General features: G+C 40.8%; 2 protein-coding genes across 3 annotated transcripts; one reads left to right on the top strand and one right to left on the bottom strand.

Annotated features, from left to right (window-relative positions):
- Positions 1 to 9: 9 nt before the first annotated feature.
- Positions 10 to 2,954, bottom strand: tspo (translocator protein). 2 transcript variants are annotated; one of them, XM_053636606.1, is made up of 4 exons: positions 2,837 to 2,954; positions 1,147 to 1,321; positions 803 to 941; positions 10 to 560 (listed from the first exon to the last, which is right to left on the bottom strand). In XM_053636606.1, exons 2-4 carry the CDS (start codon positions 1,317 to 1,319, stop codon positions 387 to 389), a joined length of 486 nt encoding a protein of 161 aa, XP_053492581.1. In that variant the 5' UTR covers positions 1,320 to 1,321; positions 2,837 to 2,954; the 3' UTR covers positions 10 to 386. The 2 variants fall into 2 exon arrangements, with proteins under 2 accessions (XP_053492581.1, XP_053492582.1); XM_053636607.1 differs by having other exon boundaries at positions 1,147 to 1,325; positions 2,838 to 2,918.
- A 9,624-nt stretch (positions 2,955 to 12,578) lies between these two features.
- frs3 (fibroblast growth factor receptor substrate 3) lies at positions 12,579 to 20,084 on the top strand. The gene is made up of 6 exons (XM_053637068.1): positions 12,579 to 12,644; positions 15,569 to 15,755; positions 16,113 to 16,274; positions 16,581 to 16,702; positions 17,720 to 18,610; positions 19,623 to 20,084. Exons 1-6 carry the CDS (start codon positions 12,579 to 12,581, stop codon positions 20,061 to 20,063), a joined length of 1,869 nt encoding a protein of 622 aa, XP_053493043.1. The 3' UTR covers positions 20,064 to 20,084.
- The last annotated feature ends 260 nt before the right edge of the window (positions 20,085 to 20,344 follow it).

Genomic DNA, 20,344 nt, shown 5'->3' with positions numbered 1-20,344 from the left:
GACAGACTCTATCAGCCAACATTATTTTATTTTTTGGAACAAATACAAACAAAAGCTGATTCAGCGATACAAAATCACTCATGTATACATAATTGTAGTGGAAATTTAGTCATTTTTACAGACAAGAAATCAAATGTTATTAAAAGACAAGTGATATTGATAAGATCATAATCGTAATTGAAATATTTTATTTTACAAAGCCAGCAGAGATGTATGCTAAATGTTAGTATATATTAATCCTCATACTTGAGAAATTCATTAGTCAAGCAACTGCCATGACTTAATTCATATAGTCACTTGAATATGGTTACAGGCATATTTGTGGTAGTGGCCATGAAGAGTCATAATGTGCCTACTAGTGCATGTTAATTACATATATGTCCACTCTAGTCTTTTTTGGTCTCAGGGTTGTCCCTCCAGATGCAGTAATTGAGGGAGGTAGCCAAGCAGAGCCAGGCCAGGTATGGAGTCAGGAGGAGCGTGGCAGTGCGGTTCACCGGGTACCAGGACACCATGGTGGCGGCCACTGTGCCTGTCAGCAAGACAAGCTCAATGAATGCCTGCAGGGGCGAGAGTTTAGGAACATCAAACAGTTACAGAGGGCATGTTTTACAATGTGCAATTAATATCAGACAATTTCACTTCTTAAGAATCATGGTGTAGTTTTTGCAAATGGTTTCTGTTACAAGTTCCTAAATCACAAGGTACAGTAAAATGTGCATTGAATAGTATTGTGATATTGTAATGAAATAGCGGTTATATGAAAGCTTGTCTCGAGCTAAGAAAAGCAATGATCTCTTACCAGTTTGATCTTGTGTGCTCCAAAAAAGATAGGGGTCCAGGCCCAGTTCAGTGCCAGCTGCAGACCATAGAGTCCCAGTGGGACCACAGCATCTTCTGTGAAGCCTCCGAGCTCTTTATATACCAGGTATGAACCATACCTGAACCAGTATTAATATAGGCATTAGTTAACAAGTAGATAAAAAAAAAACACAAAGTACAATTTCTCCACTGAGACAACCATTACCTGAACCAGTACTGGTCCAATAAACAGCATTCTACAGAACCTACTACATTATTATATATTAAAAGCCATATTTACAAATTTTAAAGGTAAGTTAACAGAATTGACTCAGGTGTACTAACCCCATGCCGGTGTATAAAGCGGTCCATACCACTCCAAAAGCCGAATTGGGTGGCCTCCATGATGGTTTGTTAAGTGAGGCGTACCACGTCTTCACCTCTTTTCTTGTGATTAAGCCTCCATAGATCCCACCAACATGTGGTAAGGCAGTCAGACCCAGCATGGCTGTCCACATGGCTCCAACAAACACATACAGAAAATTTTTATGACTTTGTTTTAAAGAAGCAAGAATAAAGTGCAAAGTTCTGTCAAAGACACCTGTTCCTGCTTCAGGAGATGTACCACCCCTTAAAACACTTCTCTAATTAAACACAAGACAAAGCCGGGTTTTACAGGATACGCAGTGTGGCAGTATGTACACCAGTGACATCAGGTGACCAAGGTTAAAATGTAACTACAGTTTAATAAGACAGCCACATAATTTCAGTTTCCACTTGTCCCTGTGGATTCCAGCCATAGGACTGCACATTTTGTTCACATTTTTGTGTTTTCTTGCAAACGACTCGACTCTTTGAACCGGTTCTTTTAGGTGAATCGTTGGGAGTCGACTAGCATTTATATGAAGAGCTGTTGAAAAAACAGTGCAACCATGAATGAAAAGCATCTAATGAATCAACATCTGAGCTGTTTGAAACAGCATAGCGACATAGAGCCAGTTCTAAAGAGAAGAGGCAGTGAGTCGGTTCTAGTTTGTGAGCTGAGCCGAGTGCTCACTAAAAAGCACCACCGGAATAAAGTTGGTTTGACGTTGGACGTCCGATATTCGCGGAAGGGACCGTCTCTAAAGTTACATACGACATTGTTTCTACACTTCATACACATACGCGTTTCTAACTTCAATAGCATTTGAAGGGAATGACCATCTAGGTGTCAGGTATGAGAAACACCTTTTAGATTTTTTGATATTTATTAAAATAAGCTATTAAATCATATATATAAATATTGTCTTGTATTGTATTACTGCATGGGTCCATACACAAAATATACAATTTTTTAAGAGACGGTCCCTTCATTTCCGCGAATATCGAACGTCCAACGTCAAACCAACTTTATTCCAGTAGAAGCACCACTACCAAATCTTACTCATCTTAAAAAGGGGAGGTAATTCTCTGACGCATCGATGAGCAAGAAAAGAAGTATCTCAGTGATCTCAGCACTGAAATCAACGACCCTTGGTTTTTCAAACTGAATCGTTTCAGCTGAATCAACTGAATCGTTGAATATTCATCATGGGTTCAGGTATGATTTGCTTTAGTACAGTTTGACTTGCAACCATTTATTTTAGACTGTAATGCCATAATACAGCAGAACTTCTGACTTCATGTCTTTGCAACACATCCTGGAAAATAACAGATGTGTTGCAAAGACATGAAGTCAGAAGTTCTGCTGTATTATGGCATTACAGTCTAAAATAAATGGTTGCAAGTCAAACTGTACTAAAGCAAATCATACCTGAAACCATGACAAATATTCAAAGTCCTAATATGCTCGATCTGTTTGTGCTGGATATGACTTATGTGCAGAGTCTAACGTTATAAACCCTCATCGAGCCACATTTGTCTAAGTTACACAATGTTTACATGCACACTACAGCATGGGCTTGGTTACGAAGCAAGCACGCTGTCCGAAGAAAGAAACTGCACTTACATATCAGTTTAAACACGACTCTTACAATATTATTACTCGTCTTACCTTCGAATAGCAGAAGTGACTTTGTTCAACGCGCGGTGAGAGGTTTGCGTAAGGTTAAATAAAAATGCAGTGGGCGTGTTCACTTATGAAACGTGTAGCCACGCCCCTTCGGTTTCATAACCATGTTACTGAAAGCGGAAGTTTCAAATGTAGCGTTGTGTAAGTAAGGGATGTAACACAATGTTATAGGACAATAATCCACCGTCAAGCTTAGAGAGTAATATTTAATATCACTGACTCTTTTGACACAAATTCGTCCTCTTTTTATTTAGCGGTCGAGTTTATGTTAATGTTTTACTCACCCCCCCCCCCCCCCCCCCAGTTTAATAAGCCTATAACAATGGTAATATCAAAACAATAATAATAAAAAAATCTTTCTCCAATAACATGTTTAAATACTGTAGTGTGTTAGTTTAATTTGGTTTTCTTTATCATTTTGGTGACGGTGTAAGACTTGATCATTTTTAGCCACATTTCACTGGAAGAGGATGTTAAATCACTGGGCTCAGTTGAGTAAGTCCTGTGACTTTTACAACAGTTACACACATTTATTTATTTATTTATTTATTTTAACTCTAGAGATTATATCTGTAGATCAGACTGAAATACACACCTTGCAGTAATGTTGACTTTTGAGATAAGTTGGTCTGTACAAAGTTCACATTACTTAAAAGATTAATCACTGAGGAATCCAAGTGTCAAGAAAAGAGAAGAGTTGTGGCACTACTGTATTTGTGTGAGAGCTGATGTTTTTTCTTTGGGTTAAGTAAAACAGATTCACAGCCAGAGGACTATAGGCCTACTCTTTGGTGCTTGAAGGATAGTGTTTCCTAATAAACACTTAAGGCCCACATTTTTTGTCTTTCAGCCCCTAGCACACCTGAATCTGCTGTATCGTGTTTGTAATTGCTTGGTGTGTGGGGAGCTACAAAAAGACAAAAAGAACTGGGCCGGATGGCACCTTTACCTTTTTTGGCACATCACTTGGGTTGGAGGTGCTGGGCGTCGTCTGTTTCAGCAGGTCTGGTGCTCAGCTGCTACAGTTTGTATGAATACATAACCATAGATACATACATAGTATGTCACTGCCTTGGGCATTTAAGTAACAATTTATGTAGCACTATCCAGGATCTACCTCTAACACACGTTAAAGCCATTAATGCATCTGTCTTTATTTGCTTAAATTTGGAAATATTGCTCAAACTACATCAGGGTTACTTGCATATTGCTAAAGGGCAACATTTTTGGATCTATGATTTATGGTGGTAGTTCCATATACTGTATTTGTCTTTAAAATGGGTTGCATTGAATTGATTTCCTATAAGTAAATCTTTTTTCAACATACAGTGAGTGATTTATTGAGGCAATCAATAAAAATTCATGAAATCAGATTAATGAAAGTCTAATAAATCATCCAGATTACATCAGGTAATGTAATATTAAGTAACGATTACAGAAAAATAACACTTTTAAATACCAGTTAAATAAATAACAGTAGAAAAATATCAGGCAAAGGTACTGTGACATTGTAATTCATTAAGTATTTGTTGCCGTTCTTTAATATTTTCACTTAAAATTGCTTATTTGTTTGTTTTAATGTGCATGTTGAAACTATTCTCCTTTTTTTTTTTTTTTTTTTTTTGCTATTTCACCATCATATTGTTCAGCATAATGTTCCACCCAAAAAGAAAGAAAAATGGCCACCTGGATGTTCCCAAGCATTGTGATTGTTATAATGTTATAATTGTACGCAGTCAAGACACTGTTCAAAGGCCTAACAATTATAGTCACTTAAACTGTAATAGTGAAATAAGTTATCATACATATTTTCAAATGTATTCCACTCTGATTACAAGCACTTGGTTTTTGTGATCAAATTGCATAATCCAGATATCATATAGAGCATAACAATAGACTCTGTCACAAAGCAGGTTTACAGAATTTCAGATTTGGATCCCTAATGAGCAAACCAGAGATGAGTGTAGTAAGGAAAAACCCCCTGAGATGACACAATGAAAAAACCTTGAAAGAAACCAGACCCATTACTAATTACACACTGTATTGCATACATGTGCACACCCTTTTATAATTGGAAATGGGGCAGTGTTCAGAAACAACCAATCACGTTCAAAGTCATGTCAATACTAATTAGTATACACCTGACATCAATTAAAGTGACGGATTAACCCCAAATAAAGTACATCTTCAAGGTAACATCCAACTGTAAAAGCCATGAGCTACAAAGAGCTTACATATCAGGTACTGGCTCTCATTGGTGAAAAATATCAATCAGGGGAGGTTTACTAAAACTTCCAAGGCATCGGATATACCATTTTTTAACAAGGGCATGTAGACTTTTCTTATCCACTGTACATTATTGTGGCACTAATTTAAAAAAGGCTAGATTATGCCATGTATTTTGGAAATGCCCTTCTATAAATACATTCTGGAAGGGTATCTTAGAAACTTTTGGCCAGTGGGCAGAGTGTGACATTCCGCCATCACTTAGTCTGCCAGGTGACAGAACTAAGCTACCATAGGTCTCATATAATGCATTTTCTCTTATTATGGTAGGCATTACTACAGCTGTTAGAGTACCTTTCTCCTACTGGAAGAGTTCATATGCTCCATAACCAAAGGACTCGATGACATTAATGACTGAAACAGCAGCAAATGAATGTATGTTAGAAAGATACATTGGTAGTAGGGAGACAATGTCTACTGCAACCCCTGGCGAAAAATTATGGAATCACCACACTTAGAGGATGCTCACCTGGCTTTTTATTTATTTATTTATTTTTTAAAATTACCTTTTTTTTTTTCTTTTTTTTTACTTTTGTAGCAAATAAACAAATCACAGATATAATACACAAAAAAATTTTTGTTTAATAGCTGAACATTCGGGCTTCGTGAAACATGCCTCAAACAAATTAAATTAAATTGTTTTAATTAATGACATTTTTTTTCCAGATCAAATGGAGGACAAAAATTATGGAATCACTCAATGTTAAGGAAAAAAAAATAGAATAATCAACATTATAAAAATCACAATTAGTACTTTGTTGGTCCTCCTCGGGCTTTTATGACAGTCTAAATTCTCTGAGGCCTGGACTTTAATAAAAAAACAATGTTCTCCATCAAGCTGGTTCCAACTTTCTCGAATAGCGGTTGACATCAGTTGTGCAGGATGGAGCCTTGTCATGGACCAATTTTTTAAAATTTCCACCATAAGTTTTCAATGGGATTGAGATCCGGACTGTTTGCTGGCCATGTCATTGAGCGGATCTGCCTTTCCTGAAGAAAAGCTTTAACACTCTTTGCTCTGTGGCAAGATGCATTATCATCCTGAAAAACGACTTCATTACCATCAAACCTATTTTCTATCGATGGAATGAGAAAAGTGTCCCAAATTTCAGTGTACACCTGTGCATTGACTGTTGAGGTTTCCCCTGGTCCTTTACCTGACATGCAACCCCATATCATTAAGAGTGGGGAAATTTGATTGTTTTCTTCTGGCAGTCATCTTTATATATTTCATTAGAATGGCACCAGACAAAAGTTCCAGCATCATCTCCTTGGCCAGTGCAGATTCGTGAGTCATCACTGAATATCACTTTCATCCAATCATCCACACTCCATGATTGCTTCTCTTTAGCCCACTGTAACCTTGTTTTCTTCTGTTTAGGTGTTAGTGCTGGTTTTCGTTTGGCTTTGAAATTCCTATTTCTTTCAGCCGATTTCTTACAGGCATACTGCTTTGAGTTTTCTATCCTAATGTTTGCCATTTTCCTTATTCTACCCGTATGTTTCCATTAATAACCTACCTATTTTGTTTATACTTGCACCAAATTTTAGGCGCAGCTGACTTGGAACAACCAACATCTTTTGTAACACTCCATGTTGGATTTCCTTCTTGAAGGAGTTGTATAATCCTTTCCATTGTTTCAATTGACAATTCTCGTGTTGGGACCATGTTTCCTTTCAAAAAGTGCAAGGTTAAATTCTGTAAGCATTCTCTTTTAACTGCAGACTAATTTGCATTTTTAGACTTGTGCTGGTATTTGTTTTAGAAATTTGTTTTACAAATTACAAGGTGATTCCATAATTTTTTCCTCAACATTGAGTGATTCCATAATTTTTTCCTCTACTTGATCTGGGACAAATTCCATTAATTAAAACAATTTAATTGAACTTGTTTGAGGTATATTTCATGAATGTTCAGCTATTTGAAAAATTGTTTTGAGTCATAGCTGTAATTTATTTATTTGCTATAAGTAGAAAAGTCAGGTGAGCATCCTCCAAGTGTGGTGATTCCATAATTGTTGCCAGGGGTTGTAGCAGAAATCGCTTCATTAACCCTTGTGTTCTGCCCAACCAAGTCAATATTACCTATTTAAATTTAAAGGAGAAAAATACTTTTTTTTTTTTTTAAATCATGAAACTTGAAAAACTTGACAAACTTACTATTTGGGGCGTCTGCTATATCCCTCTCCATATTGAACCTATATTGCACATGTTCAGATCATTTTGACTGGAGAATATAATTTACTGCAAAAAGTGGTGAAATATCAATTGATATTTTTCAGAAAAACACAACCAAATAGGTGAACTCACATGACCACCATGTCTTACTTATACTCATACCTGACTCATAACTCATACATCTGCTGGAAGAGTATCTATGTATGAGTAGTGGTTTCATGTATTTTTACTGATCCCCAAAAGCATAGATCTATTTAAGATTGGCGGTGAAGTTGAAAGTTTGCTTATAGTTTATTCTCTCTCTTATTATATTTGATTTCAGTCTGTTACTTGAATTGCCCTTGTGTCAGATTCTTTGGGAACATAGGCCTATTTGTCATTGTTTCTTAGGCATACTAAGCACCTTTTTGGATTAAGCTTCTAGACTCAGTCTGATTCTCTCTGCTCTTCTTCAGGGGAGTTTTATCCCACCAGTTTATGGAATCAATTGCCGTTGGACATCCGCCTTGCACGTTCAATTCCCAATTTTAAAAAGAGGCTGAAAACATATCTCTTCTCCAGGCGTTTTAATCTCATTTTTAAAAATATGGTCTATTGTCTGTCTTTATTTGGTTTTATTCTGTGTTCTATTTTACTTTTCTTTACTCTGTTCAGCACTTTGGCCAGCTTCTCTGTGTTAAATGTGCTTAATAAATAAAAATTTACTTACTTACTTACTTAGTTATTTCAAATAATCTAGTCAGTTTGAGCAGTGAGCATTGATATGCGAAACAATGGGAATACGGTGTGTATAGGCCACAGTAACTGATAAAACAATGATGTACACTTAATAAGAGATGTTTCATTCTCATTAGTAACTGTCTGCGAAATAGCTAAATGGCACTAATTGTATGCTCTGTATTCTAGCCAGCTTGATATGTGCGTAAACTACTGGTGGGCAATGGCACCCTTTTTGCCCCTTTACACCTATGTGAAATTGAAAAAGAAATCAAACACTTGATTAATATGAACATAATAAAAAATCTAGATGTTTGCGAGCCTGCGGCGTGAGGGAGAAGTGGGATGTTTTGTGTTCAGAGTGTAGTTAGTGGAGAAGTAGGCTATAGGTGGCGGCGCGGATGGTGAGCGGTTGGCAGCGCGTCATCATGTGCCGGTGAGCGCGCGCTCCGCCTCAGCTGGTCCTCCAGCGTCTCTACCTTCTTGCCGCTCCATCAGCCCTCGTTGGCTGGCTGAACTCTCACCCCGGCGCTCGGCAAATGTCAAAGAGAGGCCCGTGCCGCAGCAAGGGGGCGTTGAAGGGGGGGAAACAACTGGCTTTCTAATCTTTTATATCAACCCAGGGTTTTTTTCTTCTTCAATAAAACCTCCCTGAAAGCATTACTGTAAGTGACGGAAGCGAAGGACAGCCAGCAGCCCGCCTCCTGTGTGCAGCACCGCGGACTCCGCACCGCAGCTCCATCGCTCAGGTTCCGCGCTCCAACATGTGAGTAGCGCCTGAGCGCAGTTCCACCGTTTCTACAGCAGCAGCGTCCAGCTTCACCGCGGACTGGTGCTGATGCTGATGCTGACGCTCGCGGGACTCTGTTTATCATAGCTTGTGTGTGTGTGTGTGTGTGTGTGTGTGTGTAGCCCGCAGTATTTCCGCCGCGGCTGTCACTAGCATCCAGCTGTAGTAGGCTTACGGTAGGACTGTGTTACTATACAGCGTTTTCCAGCGATCCAGGTCTCTCTATCTCTGGACGACTCGAGTTCATACATGGCTGCTGCCTGAATCGCGTTTCTGTATTTATCTCCTATATTATTGACGCAGGTTTTTTAAACAATAGAATGCCATTTTGAAGACGGATTTCTTCTGCATCCTAATCCCCCCCTAATCCCCCCCCCCCTTATCCCTCCCCCCCCCCTTAACCCCCCTCCCCGAACACCTACTGATGGTGCATGTTTGGCTTTTCTCATTTAGCCTTTCTCTGGCCACGGCACCAGCACCACGGCGCTGATTATTAATCGCTCGTTCAGCGCGTAACCTTGAGCTGTGATTTTTCCTTCGTTTGCTCTTCTTCCAGCGCGGGATGAACCCGCTGCAGGTGTCAGTCAGAGACTCCACATCTACAGGAGCAGGAGCAGCATGCATGTCGCATGCATAACATTTTAGCTGTTCAAAGATGTGAATATCTCAGCCCGTGGTTTGTGCAGTCTGATGTTAATATTGACAAATGTAGGCTGTGCATGCATTGCCACGAGATCATCGGGACTGGACTATTTAACTGAGGATGCAGTAGGATGCAGTTTCATCCCAAACAACTGTGCACTGTGACTCAGTGCCACATGAATGAAACTGGAAGGCGTGATTGCAGTCGCAGATTTGGCGCACATGTAAAGAAACGGCCACCTGCTACTACAGTACGAACCGTATTGTTTGCATGATCAGGCACAGGGACTGTGTCAGTCTGTAGTTAGTAGTAGGCCTGCTTTGTGATTGTACTTCCTGACTGGGGCCATGTTTATTGGTTTAGAGTAGTAGGGTAGAGGCTGCTGGGATCAGGAAGTAGATAAGTTAGACCAAACTGGGCTCAGCTTGTTCGCTTATAGTTGTATATTATAATAACAGGGATATTGTGAAAGAGGTGGCTTTTTATTCATGCGGTGTCTCGTGATTGGTCTAATCTGCTCCTTGATTCCGTGTTAACATCCAGTCCTACTCCTGACACTTAGGTTAGAAGGTTCAAAGAAAGTTACACTGCTATACTAGAACTTTTTTTTTACTCCTCTCATGTTATACCTTGGGCGTACAGTGGCTTAGTTGTTAGCACGTACGCCTCACACCTCCAGGGTTGGGGATTTGATTCCCGCCGCTGCCCTGTGTGTGCGGAGTTTGCATGTTCTCCCCGTGCTGCAGTGGTTTCCTCCGGGTGCTCCGGTTTCCTCCCCCAGTCCAAAGACACGCATGGTAGGCTGATTGGCGTGTCCAAAGTGTCCGTAGCGTAAGAATGTGTGTGTGAATGTGTATGTGATTGCACCCTGCGATGGACTGGCACCCTGTCCAGCGTGTACCCTGCCTCGTGCCCGATGCTCCCTGGGATAGGCTCCAAGATCCCCGTGACCCTGTATGATAAGCGGTATAGAAAATGGATGGATGGATGGATGGATGGATGGATGGATATTATACCATCATTTGGTAACTATAGGCCTACACTCTCAGAAAAAGGGTACTAGACTGCACCTTTCCTCGTCAGTTGGGAAGTACCATCAAGGGTACACACTTTGAACCTGTAGTATGTATCTTTTACCCTAGAAAGCTGTATCTGTAAATCTTAACGCTATAAAAAACTAATTACAGTCCATGTGTGTACCTTAAATCATTTTAAAGGTGCTCTTTATCCACGTTTCCAACATATTAAAGTTACAAAAGATGTACCCTTGAGGATCCCCACCCCAGCAACGAGGAAAGGAAAGGTTCCTGTCATCTCCATATCAAATCCTACTCTTGCTTTAAAAAAAAAAAAAAAAAGCTGGAGATATTAAAGCTTCATTCTCCATATGTTCATTTTCTTATTATACCAATTTTAACACCTTTCAGACTCATTTGTCAGAATGATTTCCATTACTCGTTTTTTTTTAGTATGATTCCAGATTGTGGCATTAGAACTTGTCAGTATGTTTGTCATTTTTGTTCTTGTAAAGTAAGCCGAAGGTGCTGTTTTTCTCTGTTTTGAATATCATTCAATGACATATTAAATGTGTTTTTTTCCCCCACCAAACCAAAACTTTTTGTATGTAAAAGGCTACAACTATACCAAAACCTTGGTATTATAAGTTGGGTTTTTTTTTTTTTTTTAAAGTTAGTTAATTAGTTAATTTTGGTAACATATAACTTTCATAAATGTAAGGAGTTTTGCACTAAAAGTATAAAAGTATTCGATTTACAGTCCTGATTAGTCCTTATGAGGTGTCAGAAGTTTATGGCTCAATATCTTTAAATCACAGAATTGTCAGAAGAAACCATATCGTTTTTGGCCCTCAAACTTATTTAATTATCTATCTATCTATCTATCTATCTATCTATATTTCTCTGTCTGTCTGTCTGTCTGTCTTTCTTTCTTTCTTTCTTTGCATTGTTATACTTAGTGTTTGAAACCCTTGACCTAAATTGTTCAAGTAACCTTAGCTTGCAGCTAGACGTCAGTACCCAGTTTCATTCAGACATTCTTGTAACTGGAAATAGAACCCAGAAATCTATGAATGGATCTTAAATGTGTGTGTCTGTGTGTGTGTGTGTGTGTGTGTGTGTGTGTGTGGACAATAGAGACTTGTTTTGATGTCCTTTTCTATTTATGCTGCATTAGAAATGGTGCCTGTTGTGCTGTTTAAAGCACCACATTTTTATATATAAAAAGATTTTGCCACTATTTTGAGATCCAGACATCTTGATACAGAACTAACCAACCATGTGTTAGAATGTGTGTATATGTTCAGTATATGTATACGTATAGTATATATGCAGTTCTAAGTGCAACTCCCCGTATAAAGGCCTCTAATTTACAATTAGTGCAACATTTGATAAATGATTATGCATTAAGTGTCTTTACTGTAACGTGTTAATTCAGTTTTTAGTGAAATAAGGAAAAAAAGAAAGTTTTTGAACATGTTTTACATTTGTAAAACAAAATGAGTATAATAGCGTCAGGTACAGAAACCTTTGAGGAACTAGCAGTCTTCCGTAGATGGTGGCCTAGAGGTCCTGACAGGTGATATTTGAACTGTTAGAGTTAAGCAATAGAATATATTTATTCTCCACTATCAAGAGGCAGAGCCTGTGCACATTTGTGAGACAGAAATGTCATGTAAAGTAATTATACCTCACATCCTGTGGGAGCCTGGAAATGCAGCGCAGATTGACTTCCATTTTTGTATCTTAATCACAGCACACTTTCTGGAAAAAAAAAAAAGGACAAAATTCTCAGCAGAATCTCTTTTCTTGGTTTGTCAGGAGATATGAAAACTTTGCGCGCTGGGACCTGCTGCTCGTACCAGCACACCCCTGTTCCACCATGACCCCCAGCAGAGAATTCTGGGATTGACGTTAGCATCACTCCCACTGATGGCCTGCACCAGGTACAGTTTCTTTTTCGCTATACACTTTGGTAAGCTGTTCTAACTGAAGTGCAAAAAAAAAGTATTGGTTTTATGCTTGTACTGAAAACTGATGAGTATTTAACTCTAACCTCACCACGTAAAAGGTTTCAGCTAACCTGCTGAAGCTATGGGGAGCTGTTGGAGCTGTCTATACAGAGACGCCATTCAAGACAACCACCCCACCAAATTCAAGGTACATACAGTACTTACTAGCACACGATGTTTCATTGCACGTCCAAATAAAAAGATTAGTGTCAAAAGGCCCTGGAGAAATCTTTCAGCGTGGAGTCCTGGGCTTTTACTGGCAAGAGCAGACAATTCTCAGGTGTTCCCTTTCGTCGACTTTCAGTTTCCCACACTTTTGGGGGACGCGTTGGCTCAGTGGTGAAGAACACCGATCAGAATGTCGTGGGGTAAAATAACAGCACCTCCAAGCTCTTAACCCAGCTGTTCAACTTTATCCGGTCTCAGTTGTAAGTTGTTTTGGATAAATGTGTCAAATGAGCCAAGAATATAAAAATGTCAGATTTAGCACTTTTCTAACATTGCCATTAACTGCCAAATGCCAGTAATCAAAAAGAGTTAGGACTGGACTATAACACGGGTGTCAGAACTGTCCATGCCCACAGGCCCACACATACTACTGCATTTCCTGTAGCCCACCCATAATACTCTCCTTGTCAGTATTTTCTTAGCAGTATTTGTGTAATATATCGATTGACTCTGAATCCTGAAATGCAGCACCAGCTCTGTAGTCAGCACTACGACTTCTACAAAAATGTTCGAAAGGAGGACAGTTGATGGACACCGAGGGCAGGTTCAAGAGAGCTGAGTGAGAGCGTACACGGGCTTTGTTTGTTTTTTTACTGGCGGGGATAAGCGGCTGTGATTTCTACTCTGCTATGGTAAAGAAACTGTAAAAAGCTATGGTAGGTAGAATAAAATTTCTACATCACCAGAAATCACCAATATCACATAAAAATAAGTATGTTACCCACACTAACAACCAGAAACAGCTGAAAGTTAAAGAATTGAATGATGGCCTTCACACAGTAGGATGTTTGCAGCAGCACAGAAAGATGCAAGTTTTATTTTTTCCAGAGGTGGGTAGTAAAGCGCTAGATTTACTTCGTTACCTTTACTTTTTGCAAAAAAATGCGCTTTTCAGAGTAGGATTAATTGGCCATGCTTATACGCTTACTCGGGTTCATTTTTAATCACAGAAATGTACTTTTACTTCGCTACATTTGGTGGCATTTCTCTGTTACTGTTAAATGTTAATGAATAAATGGAGTTTTAATAACTGGTTTATATAACGTATAATGAGGTCTCAAGTCTTGTGATACGCTGCAGTGGTCTGAATGCGGACGCAACATCCGCTCACTTTTTTAGCCGCTCAGTCCTGGAGAGGGGGAAGAAGCGAGCATGTCGAGGGAGGCAGGACACACACGCACACACACACACACACACAATCACACTCACACTCACACTCACTCTCTCTCTGTCTACACACTTTCTGTTCCATAGTCTGTTCCTTTGTTCTCTGTTGTCGTGTTTAAATGCAGATGCTGACAAGTTTGTGTTGTTAACATGTTAAGACAGTCAACCATTTGGGAAACTGATTTTGTGTTGAAAATGACAGGTTGTGTGTTATTGTACCCATCACAGGACTGGAATATACTGCTTCTTCTCGAACCCAGCTTTTATTTAATAGAAACAGAACAGACAGACTTTCAAGGAGATATGTGACTTACAGTTCACCATGTAGTCTGAGATTCAGGATTTTCCCTTCATTTTAATCACATCCGAAGTGACTAGTAACTTGCTAATCGTGTAGTCTTCTCATTGGATACTTTATCGCTCTTACTCAGGTAATTAGGATTCCTCCGTCAGGAGGGAACCTATTGTTATTGTTAGTTTCTTCTTCTTATTATTCTCCTTATCTCCCTAAAGTGCCCAATAACTCAAGATCGGAATGGTAAAAAGTTGTGAAATTTGGCACCTTAATACTACAGGCCACAAGTAACTCCCACACCACAAATGGCCCACATGAGCTAATAGGTGGCACTACAGGGCATGTCCAAATTCTACGTGATTTTCCCTCCACCCCATAAGTCCAAAATATCCGGACTTGGTAGACATGCCTTATTTCTCCTGGGGAACAAAAAACCATCGGGACCCGTAAAGTCTATGATAGATTTTCCAGTACATTGAAAATTTGTCCAAAACTACAAAAAATCTTCTCTTCATGAACCGTAGGTCCGATTGACTTGAACTGTGGTAGATATGTGTGGGATACATGTCTTTCTAAAGGGTGATAATCAATAAGGAATCAAATAAAAATTGGCCGAACTATTTACATATTGGTGAATTGATAGCTGTTGCACGCATTTCTTAGGTTCGTAAATCAATAGAATCTGAACCTATGGACTTATTTGTGCCACACACAAAGAGGACACTACAGTATGTTACTATGTGCCATGGCAACCTCATATCTCCAACAACAATGACATTAATAGGAATAATACTATCTTTTATATTATGTTTAACAATATCTTTATCGTCCACTAGATGGAGCTGTTCGTCTTCGAGGCAAAGTACACTTTAGTGCATATAGTTTAAAAGATAGCCTTGTGAACTGAATTGCATTCACTAACTAATGTATGTTAAATAAGTCAATTAAATTAATTATTTAAATAAATGTTCCTATATCTCTTTTCAGTTTCGTAGAGTGGTCTTTCAAGCCTCTCTACACGCTGAAATGTGCTTAGTTCTGTGTATATGCTCACTCAGAAACACGTGAGCAGAGGACAGAAAACTACAAAAATGAACTTCAAATCTGCCAGATGCGTTGAAATGTTGCATCTGTGGGATACATTTCTCTCCCATGTCAATTTTGAAATGGTCCGCAATCTCGAGGAGGAATCCGCCATTGCTGCTCCGAGAATCTCAGATTATTCATGTTAACATTCAGCCCATATTATTCCATAGAACAGACGCACTGACCATACAAAAGACAACAGGTAGCCTTAGTTTATTGTCTGCTGAAGGCAACATCGAGCTCTACACTGCTGGACAGTTTAGTGATTGTGTTTTTGATCTGTGCATAACCCGCAGGTGACAAATGTGGATGATGAAGGGAACGAGCTGGGATCGGGGACTATGGAGCTCACCCAAACCGAGCTCATTCTGCACACCCGAAAGCGTGACGCCATCCGGTGGCCGTACCTCTGCCTGCGCCGTTACGGATACGATTCCAACTTGTTCTCCTTCGAGAGCGGGAGACGCTGTCAGACAGGACAGGGTGAGTTCGCTGATCCACAGAGGACTGAGCGCTTGCTTTCTCTCATTTACAGTCGAATAGATATTGAGCTGATGGATAAGTAACTTGAGTAACACATAAAAATCAGAACAGCAGCCAGAGAATCAGCTTTGTGTATGACTGTTCATTGTGTAGGACTGATCCATTTCATATTCTCAGGTGTAGACTACTTCTAACGCTTCTTATATTAACATGATATCACGTTAATTCTCTTGTAGATGTTTGTTTAAAATACATAGACCTGCATTTACTTATACATCTCAGCATTCCCTACTCATCCTCTGTGAGATTGTGAGTGTGCAATGAAAGATGAACGTGCCTTCCTCCGTTATCCTGCAGGGATCTTTGCATTTAAGTGCTCTAGGGCAGAAGAGATCTTTAACCTGCTGCAGGAGCTGATGCAGTGCAACAGTATTAACGTGGTGGAGGAGCCCATGATCATGACCCGGCCTGGCCACACGCCTGAGATGGAGATGCCCCGAACCCCTCAAACACCCAACAGTGAGACACACAGCCATACAAACACACACAAACAGCAATCAGCATTAGAGTTTCTTATTTAAATAAGATCATGAAATATTTAGGATTATGCAAGACAGATGTAGTTTTATCACGAACATATTAAGGCATGTGAAACATCAAACGCATCTAATGTGAATATTTGTGGATCTGTTCAACTTCATTTTGGTCGCTACTGTTCACACATTCTGTTGACATTTACTCCAAATCTATAGCTAATGTTTAGGCATTCCATGGCAATACCACCGTGCACTGTTTATTATAACCTCACTGAACATCTGTGTGTAGCTCCCGGGTTCCCAGTGCAGACGTTTCCTAACGGATACCCTGGATACCCTATAAGTGCAGAATCGTCACAGCCCTCCCTTACCGATGACCACAGACACAGCCTCATGGGGATGGATGACCAGGTGAGGCCAACACACACTCTACACAGAACGGACACACGTACACACACACAGCCTCAACGCCGTATGGGGAATGAATACCGCATCACTTATATTAAAGTAAGCTCATAATCAGTCCGTACAGGATTTTGCTGAGCTGTTTTGTGATTTTTGTGGCCAAAAATGCTTGATTTTGCAGTGGATTTTTGCTAAATTTATCATGCGATTTGCGGAGTTTTTTGTGTTGTTTTTTTTTTGCGGAAAAAAACTTGAATATGCGGAATCGCAATTGCAAAAGATTGCGTTGCACGGTCTTTTGTAGTGATGTTTGTTGGTAAATGAGACCTTTTAGCTGTACTCATGTTCAATGCATGAGAATCAAACAGGGATTTGGCTGAATGCACGTTGTGGTGACGTCACATGACGTGTCTTGGCCCAAATCTGCGGAAAATCTGTCGTAATTTTGAGAAATTGCAAGCTCCTCTGAATAATGCGAAGTTTACTGGATTTTGCGTTCATTTCTGCAATCTGAAATCATGAAATCCTGGCGGGACTGACTAATATATAATCACATTTTAGAATTTTCTGTTTTCCCCTAGCTTCATTTGAACAAAGCAGTAGGGTGCCTCTGTCCTCTGTGATAAATGAGGCAAATGTACCTCATTATAACACAGAATATTCAGATTTGATGCTGAAAATGATTTGCGAATGACGAAGGAGACAGGTTTAGTGAAGTAGGAGCAGGAGCCCATTGGCCACAGGATGGCAAGAGGAGGAGCTAGTAGAAGCAGGATGAGTTGCTCACTCAGTAAACTGTATCTTGCGCAGCCTAAGACTGAATGGGAAATGTTTTATTGTAGCGTCAAGACTGTATTTTAAAGACAATTACGTCAAATGATATTTTGCAGCAGTGCAAGTAACAATCTGTGGCATCGTGCACCTAACAAATTGTGATGTCATCAATTGCAGAACATGGTAAACGCTCATACTGTTAATAAACATGCCTGGACGTGCTTGTTCTAAGCTCCTTTTTCTCCACAGACACACACGTATGTGAATACGGTTAGTATGGAGAGTGAGCTTTCGAGCCGCCACTGTGTCCGATCCCTTCCCGAGGTTCGGCCCCCCGCCTTCACCGAGGCGTCCACTAAACCTGGCCAACCCGGCATGCACTGCTGTGGCATGGACGACTCTCACAAGGACCCTCAGCTCTTCCTCCAGCCAGGGACTCAGGAGGTGAAGTTCATGCTGGGGCCAACGCCTGCACAGCGACACCTGATGGAGCGAGAGCGGGAGCGAGAGCGAGACCGAGACCGGCACTCCTCTCACCCTCTCCGAGCGCCTGACGGCAGCTCCGAAACCGAGGGAGAAGAGGCTCCTCCCCTTCACATGTGCAACACACATGCCTACCACCATTACCACCATCATCTGCACCGGCACTCCAGCATGGAGCCTTGTCCGGGAAGCCAGCTAACATATGAGAACATTAACGGTCTTAGAGGGCCACGCAGGCAGAGGCTAAGCCCCAGCAGTGCCTCCCAGTCGCAGTCTGTGGGCTCAAGCAGCAGCAGCAGCACAGCTGGAGAAACACACCCACATACACACCCACACTCCCTGGCACTCTCGCACACACATGCGTCCCCATTGCCTCCGCAGGGCTACAGCGGGGGTCATCGCCGCTCTGCGCTGCTCAACTACGAGAACCTTCCGTCACTGCCACCGGTGTGGGAGTACCGTGCTCTTCAGCATGATGAAGAAGAGGAGCAGGATGAAGATGAGGAAGATGATGAGTACGAGGAGGAAGAAGAGGAGGACTTTGATGAGTATGAATATTCAGAGGGGCCAGGAACACCGAATGGATATCATCAGGAAAGTGGTGGCAGCGGTGGGATTCATCGCGATGCTCTGCAGAACTACGTCAACACAGAACAGGTACGGGAACGCTTACAAAGGACCTGCAACATCTAGTGATAAATTTACTACTACTGTGTTACTTTGCTGTAAAGATCAGAAACATGGAATATAGGGTTTATTTGTAATACTACACCAGTTGATGGAGTGAGAGAAATCATAGACAGCCTCACCATCTCTGCTGACTGATCCAACGGCAAGGGGTTATACTGGGTACAGTACAAAACATTTTGGTGAGAAGCAGACACGGCTGTGAGATTCACTGTTAGACACTGATTTGTCTCAGACAGTGGGGAAATGCCGTCACTAATAGCTATGAACAGCTGTGAGGTTACACTAGTCAGACAATATCCTGGCTATTAATCATCCTGCTTCAGAACAACTGTAGGATAATATAATAACATAATCTAACAGCCATCATTCAGCTGTTCTGTTCAGTACTTAGCAATGGAAGTCCTTTTGATCCAGCTAATCTCTATTGAATATAGCAATACAACTGTAGTATTTATTGTAAAATAGCCAAAACGTACCGCCTCCATTGCAGTTATAGCAATATAACCAACATGCATCAAAGACAGGAAGTGTATTTTGTTATACAAAGGGATGTTTATTTTAAAGGATGTGATTAATATGCCGAAATATCATTATAATATTGTACTATAATAACATTATTATAAAAACAGCATCCCACATTTAAATTTAAACACCAAATGTTCCAAAGCATTTTTAAAAAAATCGTAGTAAAATAAAAAATCGATCTCAGTGACACGGTATAAGTCTATTACATTTTTAATTTCTTCCGAGGTTTTGAAACCCCTTTTTGTGTTTGGCCCCTTGTGGAAATAGACACACAAAATTTCTCAGCGTGTTGTTAAAAGATGTGTTTCTTATTGCCTGTAGCAATTGAGGCACAGGTAAATTTTGTGTTTTATTCCACCTTGTATGTATGGATAACACACACACACACACACACACACACACACACACACACAAAGTCCTGAAGTCCATAACCATGTCTTGTTTTCCCCAACAGATTCCGCCTCCCACCCATCTGCATCATGCGTGCCCTCCTCATCCTCAGCCCTCCGAGAGGGGTGGCCGAGTTTTCAGTTTTGATTTCCGCCGGCATCGGGCGGGGCGCGGCACGGTTGGCAGTGCAGCCTGCGAGCAGCATGGCCGCCACCTGCCCCCTCCGCCCTCTCGCCAGCTCAACTACATCCAGGTGGACTTGGAGGCTGGAGCCTCGAGTTGCCCAGGACACGGCGGGGGTGGAGCTCAAGTGCCACAGAGACCGCCTCCAATGAAGCGCGGCATGGCTGCTGCCCCGGTAATGCCTCCCTCCCGCCGTGGTGAGTGTTATGCTGTGATCGACCTGCAGAAAACCGCAGCCATGTCCAATCTGCAGAAAGCCCTGCCTCGTGATGATGGCACGTCCCGAAAGACCCGCCACAACAGCACCGACCTGCCTCTGTGAGACAAAATGAGCGATAAAGAGTGAGGGAAAAAAAAAGAATGTTATGGGTAAGAGTAGAAAACAAAGGAGCTCTGTGGAGTTACTGTCCTCTCACCGTTTGGTTGGAGTTTTCATCCTCACACTCATATTTTCAACACATTTGCACTTATGCCAGCTACATCTTGTGGATACAATAAGGTGAAACTGAATATACCAGCTATATGTTATATAAATCCATGCAGTTTTTAAAGGCGGTACATAACTGATTTTGGTGCCCATTGACCCTCAAATTGTAATCAAGC

Source organism: Ictalurus furcatus, chromosome 11 (assembly GCF_023375685.1).
Source record: "Ictalurus furcatus strain D&B chromosome 11, Billie_1.0, whole genome shotgun sequence".
In the NCBI taxonomy this organism is placed as follows: Eukaryota; Metazoa; Chordata; class Actinopteri; order Siluriformes; family Ictaluridae; genus Ictalurus; species Ictalurus furcatus.
The sequence above is the reverse complement of the archived record's forward strand: the minus strand, read 5'-3'. Positions and strand labels throughout refer to the sequence as shown.